General features: G+C 41.0%; 2 protein-coding genes across 2 annotated transcripts; both read left to right on the top strand.

Moving 5' to 3' along the window:
* The first annotated feature begins 1,680 nt into the window (after positions 1 to 1,680).
* Positions 1,681 to 13,324, top strand: LOC115388139 (immunoglobulin-like and fibronectin type III domain-containing protein 1). Its single transcript, XM_030091083.1, has 23 exons — positions 1,681 to 1,717; positions 4,714 to 4,836; positions 4,958 to 5,097; positions 5,354 to 5,453; positions 5,557 to 5,580; positions 5,761 to 5,803; positions 5,892 to 6,087; positions 6,294 to 6,407; positions 6,496 to 6,658; positions 6,748 to 7,020; positions 7,149 to 7,463; positions 8,053 to 8,177; positions 8,353 to 8,494; positions 8,600 to 8,893; positions 9,035 to 9,334; positions 9,475 to 9,651; positions 9,747 to 9,875; positions 9,953 to 10,261; positions 10,879 to 10,964; positions 11,098 to 11,290; positions 11,422 to 11,718; positions 12,083 to 12,409; positions 13,299 to 13,324. Exons 1-23 carry the CDS (start codon positions 1,681 to 1,683, stop codon positions 13,322 to 13,324), a joined length of 3,933 nt encoding a protein of 1,310 aa, XP_029946943.1.
* Positions 13,325 to 15,301: 1,977 nt separating this feature from the next.
* Positions 15,302 to 18,090, top strand: LOC115389259 (putative uncharacterized protein DDB_G0287113). Its single transcript, XM_030092748.1, has 4 exons — positions 15,302 to 15,548; positions 15,982 to 16,442; positions 16,524 to 16,671; positions 16,757 to 18,090. The coding sequence occupies exons 1-4, from the start codon at positions 15,429 to 15,431 to the stop codon at positions 17,309 to 17,311; spliced, it is 1,284 nt and encodes a 427-aa protein (XP_029948608.1). The 5' UTR covers positions 15,302 to 15,428; the 3' UTR covers positions 17,312 to 18,090.
* Positions 18,091 to 19,311: the final 1,221 nt, after the last annotated feature.

The following is a 19,311-nucleotide window of genomic DNA, read 5'->3' as shown; positions in this document are numbered from 1 at the left end:
TAGACTTAGTAGCTTAAACAGCGATTTACAGATATGTGCATCGCCTTAACAGTTAGACGTAAAGACACTCCGCTCCTTTCTATGTTTGGATCCTGGAGCAGTTAAATTGCTGGCACAGCCGGATGACTCCACAGGGAGGAATGAACCACAAGGTGGGATTTCACATTCCTGATTTACAGCGTCCCAGCATGTCTCCAACTGTCTGCACGAGTCACGCAGGAGTCAAGGCATCGCTGCTTTGACGGGCTGATGTCATATGGTAACGCCGGTGATACCGCCGGGCAGGACGGCAGCCAGGGTCTCTCTGCCAGCTCGGGCCCATGACGCCGTCGTGTCCTAGGTGTCGCAGGTTCACATGACCACCGCAGGTCAAGGCGTTGAGTCATACGACACTCTGCAGTTGTCACCGTGAGGAGAGACTCATGTATCATTACATTAATGTTATTACAGTAAATAAATCATTGGTGTACATTATTAAGGTGTGTTTAAAGTGCTGAAGCATTTTTAGTTCCAGACTCTCAAAAGGATTTTGTGGCTTATGTAAACTTTAGTCAGCAAAAGGAAACTTTTTTTTGGTAATGTCTGTCTGCTGTCAAGCAGAAATGTGAAGGAATGCAGCAATACATGATTAAATTAGTGGAGTCATTTGATTTAAAGAAAAATTTACTTCAAGGCCTCGATATTTTATGACAGTCGATCACATCTTGATTGCATATTTAATGAAACAAGCGGCCGTTTTCAATTTTAACTTATTTTGGTACATCAATGAATCACATTCAAATCAAATATATTTCAACAAAAATCACTATGTTTATCAAGTTTTTTTTGTTGGTTTTTTTGGTTTTTTTTTTAACTTAGAATGCCTACAACTGTTTGAATACAACCCAAGGCACATCACCTTCAAATGTGTTTAAACATCTTTTAAACTGATTCAGTACAAACTAAATCTCTTTGCTGATGTGCCAGTTATATTAGTAGCATATTTTGCAAACAGCCATGCTCTTATTTGTGCTTCTCGGTTTATCCAACTGAAACTTTCCATTCACTGAGCCACGCAATGCACTTTCATGCAGCACATCCTTTTTCTGCTTTTCACGCAGCGGTCTGTTTTCTGATACATCAGGATTGGAGTTATAGGAAAGATGGTCTAAGATCCGGGACTGAAAACTACCAGTTTAAGGCTGTGTTTAAATGAGAGTGTTTCCAGTGAAAATGCATCGTTTTCATGTTTTCCTTTCTGAAAACTTTAACGTTCACTCAGCAAAGATTTAAAAATGATGTCTTTCTTCAAAGAAATGAAGAAAACAGTGAAAATGATGTTGTTGCTGTGTTTGTAATGAAACAACACATATGCATGCAGAGAACAATATGTTATAAATATTGACAATTGCGATGTATCGATGACTTGCAACTACCACAGCTCTGAGCAAGGTTGTGTATGGAACGGAACCCCAAAGTGCAATGAAAAGTTTCGTTTTTCACCCGAAAAAGTTGTTGTAAAAACGAGGATTTAGGGAAGTAAAGAAATGGTAAAGACACACACACACAAAGAAAAAAGCGAGTGTGCCTGGCCTGTAAATCTCAGCACGTTCTCCAGTTCTCAGTCTCTCATTCCACTCGCTTCTCTCCACACTGCAGTTCCCTCCATCTGATTGGATACTTCAATGATCAAACGCTGAAATGAAGCCAAACACAAACGCGGACCCAAAGGCCTCAGGTAAAGTCGAAAATAAGAGGGGTAATGCTTCCAAGCATGGGCTCTGTGATTTACAGTATGTGGGGAATTGGATGGTGCTTGTGTTATATTTTGGTGCTGATCAAATTTTTTGTTAATTGGTTAATAAACAATTGTTCTTGATAATATATAATAACAAAATGAAATTGTACAGCTGAAGAATACCGACACTCCTCAACTCATAATTTAAAGAAGTCCCTTTGTGCAGAAGGTGCAGTGTTTCGACAGAATCTTTCTCCAGTAAGTCTCTGTGGGCTTTGCACACCTGGATTCAGGAAGTTTATTTCATTCTTCCTGGCAGATCCTGTCAAGTTTCAAACTGGAAGGAATGTATTTGTGAACTGCCTCCTTCTCACGGATGGTTTGTGGGGTTCACGTTGGGGCTTCGGCTGGCCCGTGCGGTGACGGCAGGGAGTTTTCCTGGAGCCACTCCAGCATTGTCTGGGCTGAATGCTTTGGTTCACTGCTGCGCTGACAGGTGAAGCGGAGCAGGTTTTCTTCGGGGACCGCTCCGTATTTAGCTGCATTCAACCTCCCCATCAACTCTGACCAGTCTACCTGTCTCTGCTGCTAACAAGAAAGCCCATGAGCTAAATGAAGAACGGGGCCAGCAATTCAACAGAATCGTACCTAAACAAGAGCTCCACCGAGGAATAAGAAGCAAGAGTGTTTTCTTACTTAAAATGGTTTAAAATATGGGAGATTGATGACACTGCTGATGAGATCTGCTGAGACAAAACATGAGATTTCCACAACAAGCTTGCTGTCTTAATAGTTCTGTTTGTTTGGACTCCTTTAGAACAGGATCCTGACACTTTTCTGAAATTAAGGCCATTTTTCTCCATTTGCTTTACATATATGCCAAAAAATTTTCAGACATCTAAAAGACTGATGACGCTAACCTGACTTTATTCAAAACTAATTTTATTCAATTACGGGACTGTAAATGGACCCCAATGATAGGACACAAGAGATTTTAATGGGAACTCTGTAGTAATATTAACAGTCGACATGTTAGTTTTTTACAAGACCAAGCAGCATTTTTTCCTGTGTTTTTAATCAAACTGAAAAGAAATTGTCTGCTTTTTGGCTTTTAAAAAACTTAATGGGAAAGAAAGCAAAGAATAACTTGTAAATGTAAGTATTTGAATTTTATCTGATGTTTAAAAGCCCTCTTCCACCATCGCTGTGATCAAGAAAATTGCTCCAAGGACATACAGTATATGAAGATCAAGAAGTGCACCATGCATTTTCCACTGCTGAGAGACAACTGCGGAGTGTCTGGAAGCCATTCGCACTCATCCTACGGACATGGGGGGGGGGGGGGGGGGGTGGCTCAGAGTGCTTTATGACGAGCATATCTGTCCTGCGCAGCCAACAGATTCTCACCGAAGGTGTTCTGAAGGTTTCTGCAGTCCAAATCCTACAGTTCTTCCAGGGGCAATTAGTATGCAGTGGGAAACAACCGACTCCGGTCCTACCAGACTTGGATTATGTGTGAATCAATGCTCGAGGAACAAGGTTACAGGAATCCTGCCTGCGTTTAGATGATATAAGAGCATAAAACAGCCCCTAAAGAGATGACGCATATCATGAATATTCAACACGTGCCCTCAAACTGGAGTAAAGCCGATGAGGGACAGCGATGATGAATTTGCACATCTAAATGACACAGATCGAGTGTGTAATAAATCAATCAATTATACCCAAAGATACCCATTAAATAATAAATCTGTGTGGGTGAACATCTGATCTGGTCGTTCAAATGATGTGATATAACTGTATGGGAAAGTTGTATAAGTATTATGACCTCCCCCGTACTGTCAAAATCCTATGATATTACAGTAAAACAACCTACCCACCAAAGAATTTGTAAAGACAAGGAAAGCGGGAAAAAAAACAATAATATATTTCATTGTAAACCTCCAGCAGAAATAGTTTGACAAAAACCTCCATATAACTGCAAATAGTAAGAAGCGTATTCAGCTACTATTAAGTTTCGGCACTTAACTGTCGCCTAATTAAGAAACATAGATTGAATTGTAAGTGTAACATGCTGCAATTATGGTGGAGCCCATTTGATTCTCCGCACATACTTGTATGATAATTAGTTGTTTGACCTATCCACATAAGGCGGCAGTCAAGACAAACAAGATGTGCAGACCCGGCCTCGGGCGACGGGAGCAGCTCTGAGTCATTATGAGGTATGATGCTCAGACAAAAATAAAATATGAGGGCAACAGATGGTGGGCTGGAGTTTGTGATTTCAACAGCTGCTGAATGAACTTGGTGCTGTGTTCTGACTCTTCCTCCATCCGAACTGCTGGAGACAAGAGGTGGAAAATGTGTTGCCTCTCCCGATCGCTGCGGTCGCCAGTTTAGACTGTTCATGCTTTTCAAATCTACTGGAAAAGAAGCAAGAGTTCTGCGTTTGATTGATTTTTCACCTGAACTAAGAGCCTCTTCAGGCTGCAATAAGAATTTGTATTTTTTGATATTATTAATTTTCTGTGCCGTATTTCTGTCTATTTATTCAGGTTTTATTGTCTGGCTTTGATGAAAAGCTTTGTGTCTATTTTGTGAAAGGTCACAATTCATTCAAGATAAGCCGGGAGAGCATGTCTGTCTCTCCAAAGTCACTTTTGAAATAAACAAATCTCTTTCAGCTCGCTTGAAGTGAATGAATAAACTTGCATTAATTGGGATATAATTTAATCCAAAGGCAGACTGGTGCAGTGTTTGAGACGTTGAAGGTCTTGTAGAGTCTCAGCCGCTGTGATGATCAACAAAAAAGAAGGGAAATGCTGACCTCTTGTGCTCATCTAGTCAAACTGCATCAACATTGAGCTTGATTCATTGTGGGATTTTTTTTTCTTAGTGTGTTGGCACACAAAACCATGTTTGAAAGCTTCCTGCTCATGTTTGCTTGAGCAGCCTGACCCAGGCATCTCATCATGTGTGTCTGTATGGTTTCACAGTGGCCATCAAGAAAAGCTCAAGGGTTCCTGGAGTTATTGTGACTCAGACTGTTGAGCGGGTGCCTTTGGGAAAAACAACTCCCGATTTCACCCGCAAACCGCTGGCAGTGACTGTTCAAGAGGGTAAAGTAAAATACACACGCATTAAAACAAGACAAAGCAGAAACAGCCGAAACAGCAAATCCCTGACGAACAGTTTCTTCATGTGCTTCTTCATGTGATCGCTTTTCTTTTGTTTTCCCAGGTAAAAAGGCTCTTTTAAAAGCTATGGTTAGTGGAGACCCAGCACCAACAGTCACATGGGGGCGTAGCAAAGGAGACACTGATGACCCAAAAAAGTATGTGAGCAGACATGATGAACGAACGCGAGAACACATCCTGGAGGTGAGGAAAAAATGACAAAAAAAAAATATTGAAAAGTCTCAAGATTGATAAAGACGGTCTAATGATTTCCAGCCAGCAACTTTGCTTAGCTGCTACTAATCTGCAAAGAACACGAACCCCAAAGGACCAAATCAGCAACAGTCATGTCATCAGTCAAGTATTAATATAATATAAAACCTTTCTCTTTCTTTATAGGATCCTGAATCAAATGATTTGCACTGGAAATGTAATCGTGTGATATTTTTGTGTGTATCAGGTCATCAATGCAACAATAGAAGAAGCTGACACCTACAAGTGCACAGTGAGCAATGAGTATGGAAACGCCGTTTGCACAGTCATACTCAAAGTTCTTCAAGGTGAGTTTTAATTTCAAACCTGCAGTTTTAATTGTATTCACAAATTAGGATTGTGTGCATAATGTTTCCATTCATAACCGCCATGTTTCACATTTTCTTTCAGCTGGTTTAAAGAAAAATCAGTCAGGTAAGAAATGTATTGAAGCAGCAGGTTTATGTTTGGATCATTTTGGATTTTAGACTTTTCTCCCCCTCAAAAACTGTGCATGCTTTTTCAAACAATTCATGTGATTTGATTCCGAGACCAAATTGTCCATGTAGTTATAAAATTTTTTATCTGATTTTGTTTTGGTTTTTTTTCTTTCAGACAATGGAAACGCACCAGATTTCAGGGCAATGCTAAAGAAAACGTAACTCAAAGCTGCAGCAATGAATTATCCAAAACACGTCTGTAAATCACTCCAAAAAAAAGATAATATTTTGTTCTTGTATTTTTAGTGTCGTTGTCACCAGAAAAAAGCAACTTCCACCAAAGAAAGAGGGAGAAATTGATCCCAAACTGTGGGAACTCCTTCTGAGTGCACCGAAGAAAGATTATGAGAGAATCTGTTTGGACTTTGGGGTTACTGACTTTCGCTGGATGCTGAAGAGACTGAACCAGATGAAAAAGGAGCGAGAGGAGGAGCAGGCAAAGGTACAGAAAGCGCAACAAAGGCATATAACGTTTTCAGCTGCATGATGATTGCAGATGATCAATTTTTGATCAAATCTCGCTTTGCCAAATGAACCTTGTGTAACTTAAGGAAACATCTAATGTTTCAGTCAAGGCCCATTCTTGTAAAAGATGTCTTCAGCAATGACCTTCAGAGATAAACATGTGAACACATCCTTCCTCTTCAGGTGGTCGAGCAGGTGGACAATGTGAAGCAGATTGAAGTGAAACCAAACGGAAGAGCTGAATTCAGTCTTGACATGACACTAACCGACCCAAACAGTTCCATTAACTTGTATAAGGTACATCTGAGTGTGTGTAAGAGATGTGTGGTGTGATTAATAAACTATAACTAGTAAGAATAACAATGATGACAATTTTCCTCACAAGGATGGAACATTTGTGCCTTACGATGATGATGAAAATTCAAAACACAGCCTCAAGAAAACAGGGACAAAGTATGTTTTCAGTATCAAAGACCCTCAGCCAGAAGACGCTGGGTTCTATCAGGTTGACGTTGAAGACGCCAACATTCTTTCTACTGACTTTCAAGGTAAAAGAAAACTTAAGACAAATTAAAGCTGAATCATAAGGATTCTTCTTCAACCCTTCTGCTCTAAATACTCCCCGGTTCTCTTTCAGTGCCCGCTGTGGAGTTCACAGCCAAGATCAAGAACGCAAAGGTTGTGGAAGGCCAGGATGCGGTTTTTCAGTGCGTCTTGTCGACACCTCTCCACAGAATTTCTTGGTCGAAAGACGACTCCTCGCTGGAACACGGAGGCAGACATGAGATCACTGTCTCAGAGGACAAACTCATTCACACCTTAACAATAAAAGGATGTGAAATAGCAGATAAGGGAACATATCATGCTATTGCTGGCATCATGTCAAGCAGTGCCTCACTCGACGTGGAAGGTGAGATACAAGTTTAATCTGCACGAAACAGAACAGACTTGTAAAAGCATGCATCGACAAACTGCTCATCTGCAGTAATATCTATTATTTATTTTCCTTCCGATTATTGTTTTTTCACCATAATTTAGCTGATCCAAATCGTCGCAAAGGAACCGGTGGAGATGACGATCTGTCTAAATTACAAAAAGAGAAGGCGGATTTGGATGCGGCCAAACGACTGCAGGCTGAGAAGGACGCCGCTGACGCGGTGGCTAAATCTGCGCTGGGGGACGGCGGAGACGGAGGCGGAGATGGAGCTGGTGACGGGTCTGATGGAGGCAAGGGTGACGGAGACGGCAAGGACGGGAACCTTCTGGGAGACGGAGGAGATAGCAATAAAAAGGATGACGGAGATGATAAGAGAAAGAAGCGGAATGGCCCTTTGGTTCCTGATACAGTTACGGGTAAACATCCATGTGGCATTGTGTGGGGAATGAATGACGATTTTGTCTGTTTGGCCGAGTTTACCAAGTTTCAGAACTGCTTCCTGCTTCCTGAGTGTTGCTGCCACAAGAGAAGAAAAGAAAATATTCAATTTTAGGCTGTTAAAGTTTATAAAATACCAACTATTTAATTTTTTTATTCTTTTTAAAGCATGTCAGTGCAGATTAAGTCTGTTTGTAAATATACACAAATGTGACAAATTGTCTGATATTTCAAAATAGTTCAAGGTTTTGTTAAATTCAGGACAGAGATGGAAATATTTTTGAACTAATAACAAATGAAAAAAGTGTTTATATACACAGAAAATGCTGTTAATTCTAACTTATTGGACTAACTCCAAATCAATGAACATGTAGTGTTAATGCAGGGCTGCCAGTATTTGCTGATAAGAAAAACATCTTGCTTTAGCACATCCTGCATTTGTGTTTCCTTAGTTTGTGCTTGATAATAGCATTATTAAATGTTAAAATCTGTGACTTTTTAAATAAATCTAAAAGTATGTGTTATCCGATAAGATCATTTGTAAAATTTTCACGTTTTCTTCCACAGATCGCGGTGTTCAGTTTGTCAGCGGGCTCTCAGATACACTCGCTAACGTTGGTGAACGAGCGGAGCTGTCCTGCAAACTGAGCAGTGAGGCTTCAAAGGGATGCTGGTATAAAGACGGGAAACCGGTGAGTCAGTCGGTCCGGATTCATTTGAATCTCAAAAAAAAAAATTCTACAATAAATCACTGATAGTACAACACGATCTAGATTTCATTGTTCTGTGTTGTATAAAATAAAAACAAGAATTCTTTCATGACTATGTTTACATTTATCATACAACATTTTTTTGGTTTTCGACCAGCTCAAAGACGGAGACGGTGTAACAATCATTAAAGACGGCGCTTGCCACAGGTTGATAATTGACTGTTGTAAAAAAGATGATGCAGCCGTTTACCGGTTTGAAGCTGAGGGGCGTAAATCAGAAGCAACGCTGCAAATTCAAGGTCAGATTACTGTGTGTGACTTTCTCGAATCAAACTGTCAAAATATAGTTTTATGTGCTTCCTTCTGAAGCAAGCTTTTTTTTTCTCTCTCCTTTGACTTGACAGATCCACCAAGAATTGATGCCGATGCTCTTGGTGAGTTTACGAATCCGGTGATTGTGCGGGCGGGTGAAAATGCAGAATGGAAGCTGCCTTTCTCTGGCGGGTCGCCGATGACCGTCCAGTGGTACAAGGAGGACGACGAGCTCCTGCCCGGCCTCAACGTAAAGATTGACACATCAGAGACTGAAAGTAAACTACGCCTCTCAAAGTGCCAGAGAAAAGATAGTGGAGAGGTGAAAATAAAAATCAAAAATGAATCTGGGACAACGGAAGCTATTTCAAAACTCATTGTACTGGGTGAGTTACTGAGTAACTAAGAATTTATCTGTTATGATCAAATGGAAAGACAACCCAAACCTCACAGTTCTGGAATCACACTGAAATTCACCCCGGCCACTTTGTTTTATAACCTTGAGTTAATTTATTCATCTATTTCAGATAAGCCGACCCCCCCACAGGGCCCGGCAGACATTGTGGAAAGTGCAGTGACATCTGTGGAGTTCAAGTGGAAGCCGCCAAAAGACAGCGGCGGCTGCCCAGTCACAAACTACATCATAGAACGGCAGCAAGTGGGGCGAAACAAGTGGTCAAACCTGGGTGAGATCCCTGGCAGCAACCCAAGTTACCGGGACTCAGACGTGGATCCTGGAAGGAGATACTGCTACCGGATCAGAGCCAAGAACGCAGAAGGCATCAGCGATTACCTGCAGACAGAAGACATCGCAGCCGGAGTGTTACGTAAGTCTGGTTAATATGAGCCGAAGATTCTTGACACTCAATTTGCAATTTAACAAAATCAGATTTACTCTTGAAGATTAATATTAGTTTGTTGCAGTGATTACACTGTTTCAGTTTTCAATCTTTAACGTTCCTCACAGGTTATCCTGGATCACCAGCAGCCCCCAAAGTGGTCAGCGCCTTCAAGGACTGCATCAACCTGTCATGGTGTTCTCCATCAGACACTGGAGGAACCAAAATCATAGGATACAACCTGGAGAAGAATAAGAAAGGGACTAACTACTGGAGTCTTGTGAACCAAAACGGGCCGATCACAGGTGTTTAGCAAACCACAAAAACGCATGAAAGAAAGGCTGGTATCCCCTCTGTCAGCATTTAATAATACCATATCGACTTTTTGCTCTCTCAACAGATACAAAATATGCAGTGAAAGACGTTTTCGAGGGAGCAGCGTATGAATTTCGAGTATCTGCCATAAACCTCTCAGGTGCAGGAGATCCCAGCATCCCATGTGACACGGTTATTGCAAGAGATCCAATGAGTAAGCCTGACCTCTGTTCACACCACATCGTCTTCAAGAAATACATCTTAAGTCTTTTTATTTTATTGTCATTTCAGAACCTCCAGGCAAAGTTAGAGACCTGAAATTAACGTCCTCTAATTACACTACGTTTTCACTGGCTTGGAGTAAACCTAAGGAAGTGCAAGGAGTGGAGGATGAGGCCCAGGGGTACTATGTGGAGATCAGGCCAATAGAAAACCTTGAATGGACCCGATGTAACGCCATCCCCATTACTCTCACATCCTACACCGTGCTCGGCCTGAAGGCGATGGCCACATACTGGGTGAGAGTAATTGCCACCAATTACGGAGGTGACGGAGAGCCTCAGGGCTTCGACAATTACATCATCGCCATGCCTCCTCCTGGTAAGACGCTCTGTTTGTTAAAGCTTAATGACGCTCAATTAAAAAAAACTGGGGGAGGAAATGACGGTTGTTTGGTTTCCACTGCCTTGTCTTGAAACAACCCAACAGCTGTCAAAACGTGTTACATCCCAGCACCCAGTCTAGTTTGCAAATCAGTCTTCCTGGCATTTTACTCACACTCACTTCCTGCAGATATTGAAGTTATGAAGGGTTGTTGTGAAGAGTTAATATACAAAAGGTGTTGTAACAGCTCAAATGCACCATTCAACCAACCGTAGCAATTTAAAAGGCGAGTATGACAACAGAAAATTGCTCTCCAAGGCAAAATGATTTTTTTACTGTTGGTAAAAACGAGTTTCATGCACATCACAGAGACAGGCTGTCTGTGTGGATTCATACCAAAACGGCTGGATTTATCTTTCTGGTCATGTTACTTTGGGGTTTCCTTGCAGCGCTGCTGAAGAGAATCCAGTTAAAGTCACAGGGTGGCATGAGAGTGTGCCGAGATTGAAAATAATTACAGTCATTTAAAGGCTCCAATTCGGCGTGGACTTTTAAAACAAGATATGTTCTCAATTAATCAACTGAATGCATGTGTGAAAATATTACACCCACAGTCAAACCAAAGTTTAAAGACCGAAACATGAAGACATTTGTGGTGGTGAAAGCTGGAAACACAGTTCGTCTCAACATCAACTTTGAGGTAAAATACTTTATATTTCCTCCAGCAGAATTCAGAATTTATTGTATTTTTTTCCCCTTTTTTTGCACTTTTAAGCAACTCTGATATCATTCTTGAGAATGTAAAGAAATATGTTTCTTCTTATCATCTGCAGGCCTCTCCCATACCTGACATTACTTGGTTAAAGGATAACACTCCATTGCTCAAACATGTGACGATCACCAACTCTGATAAAGGATCCCAGCTGTTGATCCCCACATCTGAGCGCTCTGACAGCGGCATTTACTGTATCACTGTGAAGAACATTGTTGGCCAGGAAAGCGTCAACATAGAAATTAGAGTAACAGGTGAGCGACACTCTACACACACAAAGAACTGCAAAGCAAATAAATAGTCCAATATTTTCATGTTTTCAAATACACACCTAGATGCCCTATTCTGGTAACTGAAACGTTTGCAACTTTAAATCTGCCTCTAGATGATCCCAAGCCTCCAGGCCCAGTGGAGCTGGATCAGAAAATCCCGGGAACAGTGACTCTGAGCTGGACACCGTCTCCAGACGAGAAGCGGGATGACAGGCTGCACTACATGGTATCCAAAAGAGACTCCTTCAAACGCACCTGGAGAACGGTGGCAGACAACCTCTTTAATAACACGTTCACAGTTGTCAATATTTTGCCTGGATGGGAGTATAACTTCAGGGTGTTTGCTAAAAATGACATGGGCCTTTCGCCACCTTCTGAGGCCCCTGTGTTTGGAACTAAAAAGGAAAAAGGTTTGTGACTAGTTAATCAAGGAAAGATGAGAAAATATACTTTCAGACACCCTGTTGAAAAGCAATTACCATGACCAAATCCATCCTGAATAAGATGTGATTAAGAATAAAACATGCAAATGCTAACAACCATGTAAAACTTGATCAAGGAATGCATGCAGCCAGAAGTTTAAGCCATAAAAGGATTTGGTTACATTCACTATGCTCCTGCACAAGTCTTCACCAGCTTACTGTTATAGATATCTTGATGCTTCCTCTATCTGGACAGGAGTTCCTTAAAGAGACCACAAAAGGGACAGAGGCTGACGGAAACACAGAGACATTACAGTGAAGCTCTAACACCATCACATTTCTCTCTGTACAGAAACTTTCAGAGTTAACATCCTGGAGCCAAAGCCCCTCAACTTTGAATCAGCTCCATCATTTACTGTTCCCCTGAAAATGCGCACATCCCCGGAGGGCTACGAGTGCCACATGAGCTGTGCAGTGAAGGGGGATCCAGCTCCTCGTGTCACATGGTACCGCAACAATATGAGCCTCAACACAAACACCAACTACCACATCACTAATGTGTGTGGAGTGTGTTCGCTGCTCATACTGAGGGTTGGAAACAGAGACAACGGCGAATACAAAGTGGTGATCGAGAACAAACTGGGGGCAGCAGAGTCCTCCATGATACTGAATATCAAAGGTATGAATGAAATTACTGCAGTTTCCTGTAAAGCAACAGTTTTATGGTCAACTTGAGATTTATGCTGTTTTGTTTTGTTGTTGTTGCTTTGTTTGCAGAGAAATGAAGAGATGAACAGAAGATGAAACAAAGTTTCTACATGTTAAATCAATCACAGAACTTTAAGAAAGCAAATTTTGTGCATTATGATTACGATTGATGAGTTTATTTTGTGTTTTTGCTTAAAGTGAAATCAGCAGAGGATGTTGGACAACTCCACTGTTTTGTTGTTTATGCTCTTGACTAATGTTGATTGTTCTCTTAGTGTCCTTGAATGAAAAGATTCCAAACACATTAGTGAAACCAATTATCCTGCATTTCACCTCTTCAGAAATAGTCTAAGCAAACCAATTTCACCAAATAATATTAAAGGCATTTCAATCTAAACATTTTCCATCTTATTTTTCAGGGATTAAAGTCAACATTTATCCCTCCACCGCCAACCCAGGCACTTTTAAACTGAAAACAAAATTAAACATACATTTAAATGTAATTCTAAAGCGTGAAGCAATAACTAAAAATCAGAAAACCATTTCAGTTCTGCAGCACTTTAGACCACGAGTTTTTAAATTCAATTACACGATCGTGAACAGCTCAGAACTTACCTGCTTTTTCATAAAACACTAAAATGTACAAATAACCGTCCTGGCAATGGCCTCGACGCATTAAACACAGTTTGGCAGCTTGTCTTTGCAGCTTTATGCTACTGACCTGACCTGACCTGACCTGACCTGCCACTGGTCCTCCTGATGTGCCTCAGCCATTGAGCCAGGCTGTCTTCCTCTACCTGCACAGCAGGTGACATTCTGCCAGGTTCAGCTCACTGTTGCCCCCTTGTGTCTTCCTCCAGAGTCTGGAGTCCAAGACATTGACTGACATGATTCTGAAACAGGACAAGAGAGTTGGACTTAACAAAGGAAATGCAAATAATAAAATTTTTGGGGAACATAATCAGTTCTTGTACGAGCATTAAAAGGGCCAACATATGATAAAACATGATGTGATCTAGATGCTTCAATCATGACAATATGACTTCTGAGTAATGCAAAAGAGATTATATGAAAAACATGTTTTACTCAAAAAATACTCATTGGTTCCACAAATTTACATATTTCCAGTGAGGATTTGATTTGAAATTTTCTCATGAAAACTTCATAAAACCTGGGAAACCTGTTTTGATTTTTCTATGGGAACTTTACATATTACCAAATACATATTACTATTTACCAAAGTTTACCAAAGTTTGAATTTTTTGTTCCCCATTGTAAGAAAAGCAAAAAAATCTAAATTTTATTTTGTCTTGTAGATAGTAGAAGTTGCAAGTCAAGCTTTGTATGCTATTTTGTTGTTGTTGTTTTTTTCCTGATATAGCAGGGAGCATTGTACACATGATTGTCTTGTGAACATTATGTTGCAGAAAGAATGATTGGTCACTTAAAATAAATCAATAATGGACACATTTGTGAGCTGTGGTTTTTGTCCTGTGAATAACACAAACCTTTTTACTCCCTTTTTTTTTTTTTTTTTTTTTTTTTGTATTCCAACATCAGATTAGTTACAGGCAGGATGACACAGACCCTCAAAATCCACGCGGAAGTGGAGAGATGAGCCGCAGACCTGTAGACCACTGCTGAAGTAGCTGAATGACTGATTACGGCCTCACTTATCCAGCACTCCAAGCTGGACTGAAGAGACTGAAATCATAAACAACTGGACAGAAAGAGGTTGTTGACAATAAATGACTGCCTGCCCTGACGACTGTGAAGCTCCATTTCTTTCACACTGTTTCACCGATCGATGTGCAGTGGCTGTGATAAACCAAAAGATGCTCAGGTTGAGTCAGAAAATCATCAAATTTCAATGTGTTTGACAATGAAAACATGAAGGGTTGTTGCACTCAAGGACCAAGATTCCCTCCCTTCTACTGAATCTGAATGAAATAAATCAGACTTTTCTTTCTGAGTTTTAAGTTCTGTGAAAACATTTAACAAGAACAACCCAGACAAGAAGAGCTACAGTAAATATCAGCCAGCAGCATTTTTGCATTGTCAACTAAAGCATGCAACAGAGTTGGTGTCGTGTTTTGACAGTTTTTGTACCATTTGGCATTCAGGTTATCTTTTAACTGAGATCCATCGAGAACGATATCTCTCGCCGTTTCCATGATCAGCAACAAACTTCCAAAAACAGCAAGACAGTCACAGGACACCTCAAGAGAATCCATTGTTCTTGTGGACATCTGAATCTATAACTCTTTCTAGTCACCAGTGTTCATTGTGGTTTTGTTTTTTTTTAGAGTCAATCCATTCTATTCATGCATTCAGCATTAAAACTTATTCACATTAATTTTCAGTGTGCAGTGTGTTTTTAGATTGTGTATCAGAATGTATTTCATATTCACATTAATAATTTAACACAATCCATGACTATTTCATATGGAAACTTGCAGTCCTATCTGAATTTTTTTAAAATTATTATTATAATGGCATTGGCTACAACCATAACAGCTAATTTTAACCTCTCTAAAAAGGAAATACTACAGTACAATCACTGCTTTACTTTGCATTTATGCAGTTACACGTTTTACAGCTTTTATATTTGTCTCCAAGCCGTGGTATTACACTGACATTGTGAATTTGATATCCTGTCAACCACTGCAGTTGTATAACTTGACACACCCCTCACCCTAGTGCATGCTCTGAGTATTATGGGGGTCCAATGAATGACTAGGACAGGGGGGATTCTGCAGAACGGATAACCTGACACCTTAGCAGATGCAGAGGAGAGGCCACTTTTCCGAATCCTCTGCACAGACGCACCTCTCCCCTGCAGCATGGCCAAGCGCAAGACCAAGAAGCCACAGCCCGAGGACACCTCCGTACTGCTGGACAGTCCTGTAGTAAAGTCGAAGAGAAGGACAAACTTCAGTGTGTCTCCAGTTCTGCTGTGTGTCGTTGCCCTCACAGTCGGGGCCTCCATTATGGGCTGGTTCTGCATGCAGCAGCAGTACAGCATTGACCAGCTGTCAGAGTCTTTCACCACAATGCAGCAAAGGGTCACAAACTTCCAGAAAGTGGTGGGGGCACAGCCCGACGAACTGGTGAGTAACTGCTTATAGCCTTACCGGAAAATACCACTAAAAAGCATGCTCAAAGCCATGTGATGGGCCTCTGTCTTCATAACTTGCAGTCATGCCTACTGTTGACACACAGCCACGTGCTTCTCTGTAGACATCATTCAAAAACTGAAGCTGAAAAATCAAATGCAAAATTCTATTAATAGACATTCAGTTAGTATATTAAGTGAATTATTATTATTATTATCTTACTACTTAATTTTGGATTAATAGAGAGGCATACTATGCCCCTCACCCATTCATACAGCCATACAGTCACAGGAAGAACATGCAAACTCCATTAACAATTCTGGAAAGTGATCTGATTTTAACTTTATGTATTTCTTCAATACATGATTCTGTCATAACTTTTAAATTTTAAACATGAAAGGAGAATTATTCACTTTTTCTCATCCAGGCTGACATGTCTGTGGAGGAGAGGATTTTCGCCCTGGAGGAGTCTCAAAAACAGGCTCAGGAGAAAGCCGAGGCCGCCCTGGCCACATCAGAAAAGGTCAAGCACTCTGACCTCTTCTCGCAGCTTGCGGCGCTCCAGGCAGAGATAAACACCCAGTGGGATGAAATGAAAGGGGCTGCTTCGTCTGTCACAACTCTCCAGCGCATTTTAGAGAACAAGAGCGAGGAGCTGGAGGTCATGAAGGAGAGAGTATCGTCCGCACTGAGCTCCAGCTCCGCGCTGTCTGAAACCATGGATGGGCTGGCCAGTGCGTGCTCGCGGGTCGCTGAGCAGGTTGCATCAGTAGATGCTCTGAACACACAGGTAGAGGCACAGGCCTCCGAGCTGAAAGACCTGAAGGATCTGCTGTATCTTCACAGTGTTGCACTTCAGGCACACAATAAGGAGATGGCTAAAATGAAGTAAGTTCCGTTTGGTTGCTCTGTATCTGAATGATTAACTTTCCAAAACTGACTTTCTCTCTGTTTTCTGTGTGTTTTTAGAGAGGTTGTTAAGGCTCGGCAGGTCATGCGCGCTCAGGCTTTGGAAGAGATGCTGAGTTTAGTCCGGACGACTCTCGACGAGCAGTTCTTCACATCACAGAACCTGCACAGCAGCGTTTTGGCTCAGCTGCAGACATTTCAGTCTCAGGTAAGTCTGCTGCATAAACCATGACCAATCAGGTGCTACGATTCATATCAGTGTAACTAATGAGGAACTGATCTGTCTACGTCAGCTGGCAAGTGAAGCATCATGGCCAGTCACACACAAGGCAGATGAGGAGAACCTTCCGCCTGAGGAGCTGAGCTCTCCGACCTCGAACGGTGACCCCGAGGAGCGGGAAGCGCCGGAGGGTGTTCAGGACCAAGAAGAACAGGACAACACCGACGATGAAGCAGAAGACCGAGCAGAGGAGGAGATGACAGAGGATCAGCCGATGGAGCTGGAAGCTGATGATGTCGCAGAAGAAGAAGAAGAAGAAGAAGAAGAAGAAGAAGAAGAAGAAGAAGAAGACGAAGAAGACGAAGAAGACGAAGAAGACGAAGAAGACGAAGAAGAGGAAACGTCACCGGAAGAGGAACTGGAAGAGGAGGCTGAGGAACGGCACAGTGATGAGGAAGCAGAAGACACAACAACAGGACATGTTTTGGATGAGTCTTTTGAAGAAGAGGTACCTGAAGAAGTTGTGTATGATTCAGAGTCCATAGAAGAAGTAGAGGAAGAAGAAGAAGAAGAGTCTGAACTGGATATGCAGCCTTCAGATGAACTCGATGATGATAGCCTGCTGTGATACTTGAATAGATTGAACACCTCTAAATCGTCATAGTCTGTCACGATGCATGTGTAATACGTGTAATTCTGACTGAAAAGTCTTATGAAGATTCTTGGGAACCATTTTAATGAGCAGCACTTCTTCTGTAAATAGCTGCAAATTATTTGATACATTTGTTTTATTCCACACTGACATGCAAGGCCATGTCAGGCCACTTATCAATCACTGAAAAAGATGATTTTCCTGCTTCTTTTCGTCTGTGTGGCACCACTGGTAATCTACACAGTCCAATTTCAATCAGGATTTTAAGTTTTGTATTCAACAACCCGTAATGGACCCCTACTGAATCATTTGAAATGTTGGAATTACACGAAACCCAGTTCCTACAGGAGGTGTGGCGACTGCTTTTTTTAAGCAAAATATGTGTTAGTCCAAATATTTGAATAATAATTAGAAAAAGCAAGTGGTTGTAGGATGTAATGTTCATGTAATGATCATGTTTCTATGAAATAATCCCACCTGCTTTTATACTTCTGAAATATGAAACCATAAAAAAAATGTGTCTGAGTTAAAAATATAACAGTAAAGAGATATTTTGGGGAATGACGTCACAAGAGTTGAAAATGACAATTGTGTACTTTAGCACAAAGTAAAAAAAAAATAAGATCAACGTGACTTGTAATTTAACACAAGTACACGTGTGTCTTCGTGTCCCTGTCAAGTTAAATATGGCACCAGTGCACATGCTGTACATTTGAGTCAGGCATGAGTCCCCCAGTACATACTGTACAGATCTTTGTGGAAAAGTACAACTTTCTGCCACTAGGTGGCACTTGGTTACTATCTCACTGAATTAAAACCATTCTTTACACAAAAAATATAGAAGTGTGAATGGGGGTGTTTTTGATTTCTGTGTTACTTCACCACCATCTGTGTTGACGTGTATATGATCAATTGTGAATTATGGTAAGTTATTATTGAAACTTTGTTCCACAGAAAAAACTAACAGTCCAACAGTTGCTGTATGAGACCATCTATCTATCTATCTATCTATCTATCTATCTATCTATCTATCTATCTATCTATCTATCTATCTATCTATGTGGAGTAAATAACAGTAGAAAACAACAAAACAAACAAGCCCATTTCCCCAGAATGAAAGGATTTGCTCGGAAACATTTGTCACATTCCTCAAGCATTCACAGCTGGGCTGAAGCTCAGATCATTCACTCTTTTCATTCGATTCCCTTTTAAGGTGAAATCAAATTGCAAACAAATGAGCTGAGCGAATGTAATTAATGCAGCAGTGTCATGGACATACTCAGAAAGGTATGTGAGCTCATTATAATCATCAACACATGCGGCCTCCAGCTTGATTAAACTCAAACACCCTGGGAACAGATTTCATCCAAAATACAGAGGATCCGTTAGGCATCTAGGTTTGGTGGTTTTTAGTCTCATAACACAAAAACACAAACTACCATGTAAATACTTCTTACCGATTCATTTTTGTAATTATTGTGGTAGTACAATTTTACATTTCTAAAAGCAATCATCTGCTTTGTGTGAAGAAAGGAGTAATACTGTATTTCAGAGTGGAATATAACCTGGATTGCTCCTTAGCTCAAACTAGGTGAATTTGTGCTGTGAGGGAGCAGTGAAACCACTACCTCAACGTGCAGGCCACAATGACTGTATTGTTGTTTTTACTGAACACTATGTGAACACATTATGTATCTATGAGCTTCAAACATGTGGTCTGAAGACCAAAAACTGGCCCACAAAAATGTTTAGTCGGCCCCATGTGATGACCTTTGACCTAAGATGACACCAAAGTGTAAAAACCACAAAGAAGACATTGACGTGACTGCTGTTCCTAATTTATTCACTGGGGGAGAGAGCATGGCAGAACACTGCAACCCGGAGGTGAACTGCTGATGGCAGCAAAGCTCGGCTGGATCAGTGAAACCCTGACGCCTTGTTGCTCTCAAAGAGGCTTGATTTCACATTTTAGAGGC

Source organism: Salarias fasciatus, chromosome 5 (assembly GCF_902148845.1).
Source record: "Salarias fasciatus chromosome 5, fSalaFa1.1, whole genome shotgun sequence".
Taxonomy (NCBI): domain Eukaryota; kingdom Metazoa; phylum Chordata; class Actinopteri; order Blenniiformes; family Blenniidae; genus Salarias; species Salarias fasciatus.
The sequence above is the reverse complement of the archived record's forward strand: the minus strand, read 5'-3'. Positions and strand labels throughout refer to the sequence as shown.

Coding starts and splice junctions, on each gene's coding strand:
- LOC115389259 (XM_030092748.1), top strand. CDS start 15,429: ATGGGCTGGTTCTGCATGCAGCAGCAGTACAGCATTGACCAGCTGTCA. Junction 16,443..16,523: donor AAGGAGATGGCTAAAATGAA/GTAAGTTCCGTT, acceptor GTGTGTTTTTAG/AGAGGTTGTTAAGGCTCGGC. Junction 16,672..16,756: donor TGCAGACATTTCAGTCTCAG/GTAAGTCTGCTG, acceptor TGTCTACGTCAG/CTGGCAAGTGAAGCATCATG.
- LOC115388139 (XM_030091083.1), top strand. CDS start 1,681: ATGAAGCCAAACACAAACGCGGACCCAAAGGCCTCAG. Junction 4,837..4,957: donor GGCAGTGACTGTTCAAGAGG/GTAAAGTAAAAT, acceptor TTGTTTTCCCAG/GTAAAAAGGCTCTTTTAAAA. Junction 5,581..5,760: donor TTTAAAGAAAAATCAGTCAG/GTAAGAAATGTA, acceptor TTTTTCTTTCAG/ACAATGGAAACGCACCAGAT.